This window comes from Eptatretus burgeri, chromosome 11 (genome assembly GCF_056783735.1).
Source record: "Eptatretus burgeri isolate ZD-2024b chromosome 11, Ebu_testis_v1, whole genome shotgun sequence".
NCBI classification, from domain to species: domain Eukaryota; kingdom Metazoa; phylum Chordata; class Myxini; order Myxiniformes; family Myxinidae; genus Eptatretus; species Eptatretus burgeri.
This window is the reverse complement of record NC_140971.1, coordinates 15,119,705-15,133,278: the sequence shown is the minus strand read 5'-3', so window position 1 is coordinate 15,133,278 and position 13,574 is coordinate 15,119,705. Positions and strand designations below refer to the sequence as shown.

General features: G+C 41.8%; 1 protein-coding gene across 8 annotated transcripts in view; it reads left to right on the top strand.

Moving 5' to 3' along the window:
* Window positions 1-13,574, top strand: part of LOC147016552 (RNA-binding Raly-like protein) — a 164,371-nt gene that overhangs the window by 140,215 nt on the left and 10,582 nt on the right. For 7 of the 8 annotated variants that reach the window (XM_085845308.1, XM_085845312.1, XM_085845311.1 and 4 more), the window contains 2 exons: window positions 3,165-3,278; window positions 6,197-6,345. In XM_085845308.1, coding sequence (XP_085701434.1) covers window positions 3,165-3,278; window positions 6,197-6,345 — 263 coding nt within the window. Of the gene's footprint in view, window positions 1-3,164; window positions 3,279-6,196; window positions 6,346-8,315; window positions 9,494-13,574 lie in introns of those variants that run through there. The other variant, XM_085845310.1, reaches the window with a different exon arrangement.

Genomic DNA, 13,574 nt, shown 5'->3' with positions numbered 1-13,574 from the left:
GGGTTGGGATGGGGATGACATGAGATGATGTGAAGGCGACTCCATAGTATTTGTAATTTAAAGTATTCGGGAAAAAAAGATTACCGTATTTTCCGGTGTATAGAACGCACTTTTTATCGGCAAAAAGGGTGACAATATCTTGTCATAAACCTTCAATATAACTTGTAAATTATAATGTTATCATTTATAAACTTCATTTTGAAATCGCAGTGTATCAATTATGAGAATTTTCACGGAACAACCTTATATTACCTTCATCAGCTGAGAAAACGTCCTCTTCTTTCTCTTTGCTCACGTTTTCTCTTTCGATATATATATATATATATATATATATATATATATATATATATATATATATATTTTTTTTATGACCTCATAAGTTATAATATGAGAAATTATAATGTTATCATTTTAAATTTAATTTTGTGCACTTAAATTTTGAAATAACAGTGCAGTACTGTACATCACAATCATCACGGAACAATCTCACCTCCTATCAAAATCCTCTGTCGGGCTCTTGTTCACTTTTGAGCTTTTAGAGCATCTTTGAAGTATGCATTTATTTATTTATTTTACCATTCATGAGTACCTGCGTACCAGTTATGTGAACCCCTGACAATAGCTAGTCTAATAACTTAGCACCCACCTCAATAAGCTTGTGTGCAGCCGACAACAGGCTGGGGGGCGGTCACTGTGTCAAGGGCCACTGTGTGCTTCGTGAGTACCTCGGCTTACGTCACGTATCATCCATTCTTTCTATCAAGATGTCAAGGCGTTTATTCACCACAGGTTCAAACTCTCCGTGTGCCGGCTTGCAGAAGAGTTTGGGAACCGGGAAGCTGGGAGGCGATTCGGCATGGACGAGTCCTATCACTTCGCTATCTCCTTAGATTTTTTTTGTTTTTGTTTTTTTAGATCTTTAGATCTTTTTTAGACAACCAGCAAGGCAACGATAGAGAAGATGCCAAGGAAGAAGAAGGCACTGAGGGGAAAGTCAGTGAAGTGTCCTCAGCTCAAGGAGTGTCTCATCACTTTGGTCCAGGAGAAGAGAGCAGAGGGTTACGCCATCTCAATATTTGCTCTCAGGCTGAAGGCGAAGAGCTTAGCGGAGGAGGATGACAGTGGGGACTTCACGGCCAGCCCGTCATGGGCCTACAGGTTCATGGCACACCATCAATTGTCGGTTCGACGCTGTGCACACATCTCCCAGCATCTACCTGATGATATGGCTGATAAGATGACATGCTTCCAGGACAATATGGATACAGAAGGAAACTCTAGGAGGGAAAACTGCAAATTTGGAAGAGGGATGGAATGGGGTGAGCGTGGGAGGGGGGGCGGGGTGGGTGGTTAACGAGGGTAGTAAATATCATGATTTTGCATCAGGGACGATCTGAGATGGTGGTGAATGGCTGTGTTGAAGACCTGGAGGGAAGAATGAGATTGAAGAGAAGTTTCTTCCACAGTTGTGGAAAAAGAGGTACAAATGAGTGGATGGAGGTGAGCAGTGAACCTGGATTTAGGTCGTTTCACCAAAAGGGGGTTGGTGATGGACCCTCTGTGCCCTACAGAAACCTGGTGTGTGTGTGTGTGTGTGTGTGTGTGTGTGTGTGTGTGTGTGTGTGTGTGTGTGTGTGTGTGTGTGTGTGTGTGTGTGTGTGTGTGTGTGTGTGTGTGAACAAAGCACAGAAAGAGCAAAGGGTTCAAGACCAGAAGGGGGGCAGTAGAAGACAGAGAGACCACCGAGCTGTCTGTGATGGCAATGTGGTAGACCCATAGATGCTGTTTCATCGCGGGAGATTCCAATATAATGTTGAAGGCCTTGATTTCCACGACATCAAGCTGAGCAAGATGTGAGGAAGGGAAGCCATCTCAATGGGAGAGAATCATGCTGAGAATGAAGGCCTTGTTGGTGGATAGGAGTTCAGGTGTGCCAAAGGAAGGACTTTGTACGATGACAGAGAATTTAGCGGCTGGCTGTGGAGGCCAACTTTGAAATGTGGTTTGCCCAAAGGAGATCATGGCTGATGGTGAGACCCAGGAGTTTGAATGACTGAACTTCCTCAAGAGAATTGTTAAGAAAGTAGATGGTGGGGGCGAGGGAGGTTGTTAGATGGTCCTTTTGGAGAGAGATCGTGAGAGTGTGAAATTTGTTACCATTGATAGAGATATTCAAAATGTTTGGAATCGGTCTTTTAATCCTGATTTGAGAAACAGATATCTCAAAAAAAAAAGTGACTTCCGATTTATCTTATCATACAAAGTGACATTTGTCATAGCAGGTGACAAGGTATTGATGAAAAAACAAGCAAAGTACTTCGTTTGCAAATATAGATGCAAATTATTGATGAATAAATTTTTGCCATCTCATCTTTGGTCACTGTTTAATCTCCATTTGCTGTCACTGATTGATTGTACACATCTTTACCCTCTCTTAGTGTATATTTTAACCAGGATGGGGTACACTGATGCCAGGTGGTTGATATGAAGATAACTGTTAATCATTGGACACATTCGCCATGATATGTAGCTTTAGTTGTTGACCAGTTCTTGATGCCAATAAAAAAACATCATGAAGAAGACAAAGACGAAAAAGAAAGGGATCAAGAATGTATAACTATATCATCAATAATCGGAATAAACATGATTGTTCAAAACCAGATTAAATCTGGTATGTATAGAATAGGAACTAGATAGCTCAGAAGTTGAACACTTGCATTTGAGCTGCCTTGTCTGGATTCTCTTTTTGACCTTTCTATAAAGTGTTGCACTGGTGTTTCTCATGTCTCAGGTAGGGCACTGCATCAATCCCTGTGCCATAAGTTGAATGGGACATTAAACTGGGTAACCATCTTCCAGTGGTTTAAAATTTATCGAACCACATAAGTCGATACCATTGTTAAACAAAGTGGTTAGATTTGATTGTTCAATGTGTAGTGGGATTTATTAACGACCTGTTTGCCTTTTCATAACAGCTGGGCTTATATAATGTTGCTGTTGGTGGAAGGAATGAGAAATGGGATGCTAATTCACAAGGGTAATGTTATAGTGAAGTTTACAAATGTTTTTGTGTTGTTTGATCCGTGCTCGCATGTGGTTTGTGATAGACTCGGTTCACCAAATATGGAGTTTGTGTTGCTCTGTGGTTTATTACTTTGTTGCAGTGGGAAGCCATGACCTTCACACCATCAAGCGGGAGCTCAGACAGATCAAATTTAAAATAGATTCACTGCTTGAAAGTCTGCAGAGAATGGAAAAGCCACTAAATGTCAAGAAAGGTACGTTATTTTGCATGGTGGCTGGGTGGTCGTATCGGAAAGCACTTCCAAATGTTGCCAGGGATTAGCACATGTGAAACTATTAGAACACGTCAATATATAGTTAAACGGAATTTTTTATTTGCTTCACTCGTTTGAAAAATGGCCCTATTTAAAAAAGATATAAAAGGTAAATCAAATGCATATTCACAAACGTTCCACACTCAAAAATGTACTCTTGGGGAAATCCATATTAAAAGAGAAGACTACTCGGTAAAGCGCACACCTTTGCCACGCAATGTCTGATCCGGTGGAACATTCCAGGCCCAATACATTTTTTGAGATATAATGCTAGATATCGTTTTTGGCCTCATTTCTCAATGGTGGAGAAGAACTTTAGAAATTAAAAAAAAATTATCATTCAGATATGGATTCGGATCTTCACCAAATTTGAATCAATTTGTCCTTGTCACACACCCATCCTGTCCACCAAGTTTCGTTCAAATCCATGCACAACTTTTCGAGATGTCGTGCTGTACAATATATCAGTTTAGCCCTATCTCTCAATGTATTCATTATTATTGATTCATATGCAGCCTGTGGCTGCTTGGCTGCATTATTTTCTGGTTGCGTGGCTAAGCCACTGATGCAATGCCCCTGTTACCAGCACACTGGTACTCATTTTTCCAACCTCAGAAGGATGATAATGCTGAGTCAACCATAGTTGGTGTCAATGCCCCAAAGGCCCAACATTAAACAGCCCAATAAGGACTTGAACTCAAGACCCTAGAATCTTCAGCAAAGCACCTTAACCATTAAGCCAACACCAGGTCTTGTTGCTCAATGATGAAGAATCACTTAAAAAAATTATCGGATCTGGATTAGGATCTTCAGCAAAATTGAATCAATTCTTCCTCGTCACAGCCAATGTGTCCACCAAGTTTCGTCCCAATCCATCCACAACTTTTTGAAATATAGTGCTATATATCGTTTTTGGTCCTATCCCTCAATGATGAAAAATCACAAGTCATTAAGTCATTAATAAGGATTACATCATAAAAAGTTCCAGATGAAAACCACTCGGTGGTCGAAACCTTGGGCTTGACCCTTGCTAACTGAACAGCTATACCAGGATCCATACTTCGGTCGTGCCTTCAGTTTTAAACGTCAAATGGGTTACAATCTCAGTACAACAATCAGAATGAGAGTTCGATGAAGCAACCCGATGACCTACCCAGAAGATGTGTACGAAAGTGTTGTTTTATGAATTTTTTAGTATTTTGTTTTGATAATTTTATCATTTTCACTGCCATACTCTCATTTTCGATGATATCAAGAAGTCATTAAGATTATCAAAAAAGTCATCAGCAAAAATATTGAAATAATCTAAAAATTAATCAAATTAATGTGTTCATAAAGAAGTCTTTTAAGTTGAAGTGAATATAAAGATGATCCACAATGCTGGAAGTCATTCACCTCCTAAGGTGAGTCAGTAAAATATTCTAATTGACTTCAAAAGCAATATGAGAGTGGGGGTGGTTGACTCTCAGGCATCCTGTAATCTCAGTGGCTAATTAATTTGACAAAGGCATCCATGAAATTCTTCTCTCCAAGGTCCCTAAAATATTAAACAATAATAACATGGAATACCTCTGCCAAAATTCAACCAACGGGATTGTGCTTGGGTAGTGCATTTACTGTATCTTTGAGCTGTCTTATGACGGTTCGATTCCCCACTTGTCTATAAAGTGTTCGGTTGGCGTTTCATTGGCAGTGCATTGAATAACAAAGTTCTCTGTCCCTGCCATGGACGTGAAGCTGGGTGTCGTCCTCCAGCATTAGTTCGTGTACGACAAAGATCCGACGGTGTCCTTCGCAAAGAGTCGGCGAGTTGATGCCGGCACCGTGAGACAAGTACAAGTTCCTCCCCAATCACCTTCACTCAAACATAAAGGCCGAGCCAGCAGGATCATGAAAGATGGGCGAAATACTTCCCCAAGCTGACCCCCACAGGAAGGTGGGAATACTTAGAGTAGTTAAAGGAGTGGCGAACCACCTCTGCTATAACTAATGGTGCAAATTAATGACTGTTGTCAGGAATCATGCAAGATTTGGACATCCTGTTAAGAAGCCACAGACACAATTTTTTTTCCCAAATAATAAAACTACTTTCATGACCCCCAATTAATCCCACCTTTTTGTGGGGTTGGCTGGTGTACGCTTTGGATCAAGTTTTAAATGAAACCGCTGGTTAGGGATGACATTAGACTGAACCTACTTAGGCAGGAACATGTAAGGCACAACAGGAACTTTAATGTTTAACAACTAATGCTGGTGGATCAGACACCCAGATGAACATCCATCCGAGGGGCAGCACACTTTATGATGCAACACCCTACTTATGAAACTCAATTACATCAGTTGTCCATCTCATTTTCCAGAATTTCCAAAGGACTTGGTTCTTCACTCTGGAGGTGAAATAAGGATAATGTTCTGGTTGTAGAAGTGGCCAAAATGTACTATCAACCTCTCGTATATGAAAGGCTGGCAGGATGGCCTCAATGCCTTAGAGGTACGCACACTCACCTCTAAACTGTCTAACCAGGCTTCAAATCTCGGCCCAGCTGTAGACTGTCATCCTGATGTTTTGCATGCAGGACGATTTATCAATGTGTGTGCCATCCCTTGGAGGGACGTTAGACTGGCATCCTGTCTGCTGGCATTGGTTGGTGGATGCTAAATATCCCACGGTGTCCTTCGCGAAGAGTAGGCAAGCTATCGCCAGCACCCTGAATCCCTGCTCTAACTTGGAGGAGGCATTGCATCAGCAGGACAGCTGTAACCCCAGAAAATGATGCTAACTACAGACATGTGCTGCATACGACAGAAGTGTGCAATCTAATTGAGGGGCATACTCTTACTTTGTTTGCCTTGGGTAGATTTAGCTGAGAGCCTCATGGAGAATGGAAGTGAAGAACGATCGCAAGGCCAGTGCACAGAAGATAGTATGGAGGGAGATGGAGATGGAGATGAAGATGGTGAGGAGTATGCAGATGGGAAGGAAGAAGAGGATGACACCAGAAAGAAAGTAAGAGAAAAAGAAAATCTTGAAGTACTCTCCTTTTTGTTTTTCTGGTGAGGTGTTTATATATACAGTATATGGATGGATGTGTATATATATATATATATATATATATATATATATATATATATATATATATATATATATATATATATATATATATATATATATATTGTGTGTGTGTCTCCTCCATAACTCCAAAACTATGAAACCTTGCAGCTCCAATACACACGAAGGGAACTCCAAGGTAGTGCAGGAATGAAAATTGGGTGTTTGGGTTAACTTAAACACACCTTTTGAACATAATTAACAGCCTTATTTAATTATCCTTTATCAAGGGGTCAGCCCCTGAGTCAGCCCTCTGTCAACTTGCTGGGGTCTTAATTCACCATTTTGTTCGGCCTGCTCAACAATGCCTTGACTTGGGACAGGCCACAATGGCTTTATCTACAATAAAATGCTCATGAGTGTTTTTTTTTACTTTCCTCACTCATATCATCGAATGCCTCATCATCATACCGACCAATCGTTGGATTCATCGTAATGCTTATAGACGCCAGGAGACGCCATTGTTCATGGCTTTATTTCCTTTCTGTACATGTGATAAGCTCTAGAATCTCTTAACCTAAGCCGAATTTCAAAATTTGCACAGTGGAATTGACCTTAGCATCAGTTCCAACTGCTGAAATATAGTATTCATTTGTCTAATTCAGACATTGTTTGACATTCTGGGTGTCTCCGGATGTTTGTTATAACAGATTGTTAATCACTTGTCAAGCCAGCATGGTAATATGAAACACCGTCCGGAGATGACCCGGAGAGTGTCAAACAATGTGCAAATTGGACAAATTCTGCAATTTGAATTTTCAAATTCGACTCAGGTTAAGATATTCTAGAGCTTATCACATTTCAGCTGTAATGCTTATAAACGTCCAGAGAGTTGTATTCGCACATTATTTGATACTCCGGATGTGTCCGGACGGTGTTTGTCTCTGGACTGTCCAGAATGTGTTTGTCTCTGGACATGTACAGGCGGTGGTTGTCTCTGGAAGTGTCCAGGTGGTGTTTGTATCTGGACGGTGTTTGTCTCTGGATGTGTCCGGACGGTATTTGTCTCTGGATGTGTCTGGACGGTGTTTGTGTCTGGATGGTGTTTGTGTCTGGATGTGTCCGGACGGTGTGTATCTGCGGGTGGCATTTATCTCTGGACGGTGTTTATCTCCTGGCAGTGTTATAGTATGAACAGTAGAAAATGTATTTCAGATATTCTTTTGTTTCCATCTTCACTGTTATTCTATGCAGACTAATTTTGATTCGATGGTATGGATCGTAATTAATGCTTCACTGCACGTCTGTCTTTCCTTGCCCTCACCTCATTCTTACCTCTTCCCAAACCCCTTCCCACCTCCTCCCCAAATCCCCTGCCCCCTCCAATCCCCATAAAACTCTCTGGGCATTTATACATATAGCTGAAATGTGATAAGGTCGAAAATGTCTTAACCTGAACCAAATTTCAAAATTTAAACTGTGGAATTGAACACACACACACACACACACACACACACACACACACACACACACACACACACACACACACACACACACACACACACACACACACACACACACACACACACACACACACACACACACATATATATATATATATATATATATATATATATATATATATATATATATATATATATATATATATATATATATATATATATATATGTATTTACAGGGTGTTTCAAAAAGAGTGATGCAACTTTAAATGTGTATTTACAAAGAAACAGAAACCTCAGGAATGTGAAACAAACATTTCTTGAAAGCTTATGACATGGTACTTTCTATCACTGATTGCTATTGCAGTAAGTCATTGCTCGAGTTTGTGACACCCCAAGGTCTGAAATTGGCATTTACGCAAAATCCTTGTAATTGACGTTTTCGATGTGTGCCCCTCCACGATTCAGACAAGCATTGATCCTGACTCCAAAGTTCTGTCCAACTTTCTTCTTGGTCTCATGTGGCACTGCCTGGAGGTAGTCTGACACCTCCTGCTTCAGACCATCCCGTGTGCAGCGTGGTTGGTGTCAACAGAGTCCTTGGCATTCCCCCAGAACCACTGGTCCAGAAGGTTCAGGTCTGGACTCTTGGGTGCCCAGCCATGAGCAGTTCCCAGGGAAACGAGGCGGTTTCCGAAGAGCTGCCACAGGAAATTGATGGTGTCACCAGCTGTATGCGGGGGTGCACCATCCTGGAAAAGCCAGGTCATGCTGAGCTGGTTTTGGGTGACCTTTTCGGCTGGATCATGATGGAAGTTCTGGAGCATGGCCCAGTAGCACTCATCGTTGATCGTCACTCATCCGACTGCTGTCATTCTCAAACCTGTAAGGCCCTAGCATTCCCCATCTGGCATTGAAGGCATATAAGCATGTGACCTTAGGCCCTTTCAGGTACCTCTCAGTGATCTCAGGTGGTTCTGCACCCCAGAAAAAAATTGTTGTGGTTGTTGATGGCACCGTTCAAATGGAAATGGGCTTCATCACTGAACCAGATCGGGTTGATCCAGTTTGGGTACCGCTCCATCCTGTCAATGAGACAGTTGCACAAATCAAGTCTCCTTCTCATGTCGTCTTGACTCCGTTTATGCCTAATCGAGATGATGTATGGGAAAAGCATCAGTTCCTTTGTGAGGATACGCCAGACTGATATTGGTTTGATTACTAGCTCCCAGGAGCGCTGACAGTGGGATGGTCTTCTTGGGACTGTCCATTGCAGAATCCCGCACGGCGTCGATGTTGGCTTGGCTCTTGGTTGCTGATGCTGGCCTGCCACTGTTACCCTTGCTCTGGTTGTGCACTGTACCCTTGTGCTCAAAATGTTTCACAATACGTTGAATGGCACAATTTGTGAGTCCATCACGTGTTCTGAGGTCGTATTCCCGGCAGAACCTCCGGCGGGTGTCTACATATGATTTACTCTCACACCACAGAGCCACCACTTTTGTCTTCTGCTTCACTGTCAATGGCATCGTGGAGCTATGGAGATAGAAATCCCAGGGAACAAATATCACGATGACACCACCAAACCCTGAAAAGGAAAATGATGCAGGTTAATAAACAAAGAAATGACAGGAAGCCAAAGTTGTATCAATCTTTTTGAAACACCCTGTTTGTATGTATGTATGTATGTATGTATGTATATATATATATATATATATATATATATATATATATATATATATATATATATATATATATATATATATACACACACACACACACACACATATATGTATAAACAAATATATGTTTGCAAGTCTATATATAAAAAATTTTTTTTGACAAGTATGTTGATTGCTTCCATTTGGTTGTCTGTCCGCTCACCTTGAATCGCCGACAGGTCACAATTTTTAACCGATCTTCAGAAAACTTCAACAAATTGTGTAGTTGGTGGTCCGACAGAATCATATTTATTTTTGAGGTCAAAAGGTCATCACAGGCCAAAGGTCAACAACTTTTTCAAATTACTAAAATCCTCAATTTTCATCCGATTGACTTGAAATTTGAAGAGGATTTACACATGAAGTTACTGAATTCAACCACCTCTTATTTTTGAGGTCAACTGAGACCAAAAGGTCAACATAGACCAAAAGGTAAACATAGGCCAAATTTCTAAACTTTTCAATTTTCATTCCATCGACTTGAAATTTGAAGAGCATTTAAATATCAGGCCACTGAATCCAACCACCTATTTTTGAGGTCAACAATACAAAAGTCAACACAGGCCGAAATTTCTAAAATTGTTAATTTTCATCCAATTGAACTTGAAATTTGAACAGGATTTTCATTACAGCTCACTGAATACAACCACTAATTATATTTATGTGGTCAGCATATGCCAAAAGGTCAACATAGGCCCAAGGTCAACAACGAGGTGGTATTTCTAAAATCCTCAATTTTCATCTGATTGCTGTTTTGTAAAAACCACCTTGCTGTTTTGGAATACATTTAAAAGGTAAAAGTCTTGTGTTTGTTCTTCTAGTTTTATATACAGTATATGGATGTATATAAAAGCCCTTCTAGTTTTATAGTGCATTTATTTTATTGATGTGTTATTTCTGGCTGCCACTGATCTTCCTCTATATATTCTCAAAGCCCAGGAACCAAACCCCCCTTTTCCCATTGGCCCTTGGTTTTAAGGAGTATTTTCCTTGAACGTAACCACCATGATATTTCAGGGTTTACTGCATATATATATATATATATATATATATATATATATATATATATATATATATATATATATATATATATATATATATATATATATATATATATATATGAGCCTGGTGTGTTGACGCATTGGTTAGGGCAGTAGCTTGGGATCCAAAAGGTCCTGAGTTCAAGCCCCCTTGGGCCACTGAATGAATACACCAGGAGGTTGACTCAGCCTGTCATCCTTCCGAGGTCGGCGAAATGAGTACCAGTGTACTGGGCCGGTGTATACCCCGGTTAAAATAGGTGTACCATATCCCTGTGTCGTAAGAGGCGACCAGGGTTGCGTCAGGAAGGGCATCCGGCGTAAAACATGTGCCAAATCACTATGCGGATCATATGGATGATCCGCTGTAGCGACCCCTAACGGGAGCAGCCGAAAGAAGAAGAAGAAGATATATATATATATATATATATATATATATATATATATATATATATATATATATATATATATATATATATATATATATATATGTTATATATACATACATATATTGTTGCGGTTCTACAAAATCGCATGCCTCTAAGGCAATGGCACCCAACATACAGTGATTTCCAGGCAGTTATTTTGTTAATCTTCATGCAGTTAGACCTTCCACTCATGTCTAGTGGGTTAACGGGATGAAGCGCGTTGCGTGGGTCTTTTGGCTAGGTCGATTAACTCTATCTCTGTCTCCTATTCTGATTTATAATCCAACCCTTTCCTTTTAGCCATGGTACAAATCAAGCAAGCAAGCACACACACCATGCAATATGCGATTGAATTGCAAACACACCACGATGCCTCCCATGGCTTGGAACCACCATCACCAAACTCCCTCCAACAAGCGCACCACACACTATACAGCACGCACATGGCACGCCATTATTTCATTCAAATCTGCATGCCAATTTCCAATGGCATCTCACCTTGCTCACCCTCTTGCTCATCAAAACTTCACCACTTCGACTACCAACACCTCCCGCACACGAGAAAAATATTCCCGCACCCCCTCGTACCTCTGCATCGCTACAATTCGACACTATACAGAGGAGTACTGCACAACTTGGGCTGTCCTTGGACCGCATGATGCGGGGACGAGCAACGGATGTAAATAGCACTAACCGCATCTCGCCAGGGATGCATGGGGTGAGCACGCGGGATTGATTCGATCCTCGTCCAGGTGTCAGAACATGGCAAGACAGGGGCGGCCAGGAGAGGTCGTGGGAAGGGCGATCCAGGAGTTTGGTATGAGGCCCGGGTGTGCATTTTGGTTAATGAGAGGGGGGCCATGGATGGTGGGTGTGCATTACCATTTGGCATTCAGACTGCACTCGGAGCACGTTCAGGGCCAAGGTGTCGGCTCATACCCTATGTTGAGTCAGGATCTCCGGGCCATGGCGAGCCGGATGGGCAAATGAGACCATTTCTGGCCGCAGGAGCCTGGCATGGCGTGGCTAGGGCCGCTGTAGCCCAATAGCGGAGCGGGATTCGGGTGAATCCTGTCATTCTTCACCTTGCTTTCTTTGGTCTTGGTGATGCCAGACTTTTCCACTGACGACTCTGCCGTTTGGTCTCGGGATTGTATTCGAATATCCACGATTCATCACCAGTAATGACCCTCCTGAGCAGGTCTGGATCGTCCTCGAGGCGCTCGATAATGTCTTGACAGACAGTGACTCCTTGCTGTTTCTGGTCCTCGGACAACAGCTTGGGGACCATCTTTGCGCACACCTTGCACATTTCGAGGTTTTCAGTGATAATGCTCCAGACAGTGTCCTTGTTGATGGAAAGTTCCTCAGCAATCATCCACACCGTGAGTCGACGATCTGCGTGCACCATCTGCTTCACACGCTCGATGTTGTCCGCCGTTCTGCTCGTTGAAGGTCTTCCAGACCGTGGATCGTCTTCAACCTCCTCCCATCCCTCTTTGAACCTCTTGTGTCATTCAAATGAACGTGTACGTGACATCGTTTCTTCCCCGTAGACTTGCTGCAGCATTGCGAAGGATTCGGAAGGTGTTTTGTCAAGCTTGGCAAGAAACTTCAGATTGGCTCTCTACTCACGACTCATAGCGCGCCGACTCAGACGAGACATCGTGTAAAGCACGACCTGTAAAAAAATCACACAATGAGCGCAGTCAACCATCACCAATCATAGATATTGCCGGAATGTTGTGAAAGACTGTGACACAACCCGTTCATTCAAGTTGTGTGAGTGGAGCACACAGCAAGTTCAGTCCCGTTACTCTTTAGATATACCTCGAAAATATATATACACACAAACTCATGAAAAACAAACAGACACACTCACATGTCTCACCTGTGAATGGAGGGAATAAGCAATTAGTTCTCACCTAATCAATGAAACCCAGGTGGCTAGGATTATACAAATAAATCAACTTCTCCTGTGCTCTTCTAGCCAAAGAAGCTGCAGAAAGCAACCATGAAAGGTGTTTTTTGGGTTGCCGAAATAGGTGACCCTTATTGTCAGTAATTCTGTCTGTTTGTTTGGATGTTTGTTTGGATGCTTGTTCGTTTGTCATCAGCATAATTGGTAGTAAACGTGGGCGGATTTTGACCAAACTCGCATGGTGGGTACATCTTATGACCTCGTGCTTTGGAAATTGTGATGGTTGCTCGGGACACTTTGGTTCCCTAGCAACAACCGAAAAACCTTCAAAATCGGTACCGTTCACGCGAAATCAATTCCGAAAGCCATTATCCCACGTAGGGTTATGAAATTTGGCACGAATGATCTACAGGTGATGCTCCATCAAATATATTCTGGGTTTTGTGATATATGGAATACTTTACCCGCAGCGCCCCCTACAATTAGGGTATGCGCAAAAATTGGTGGAAATTGAAGGCCCCCTAGCGACCAGGTGAGTGCATCGATACGAATGAAACTTTGCAAGTTCATGGTACTCAATGAGGACTACAACTTTGCCTCAGGACATATTGACCGAT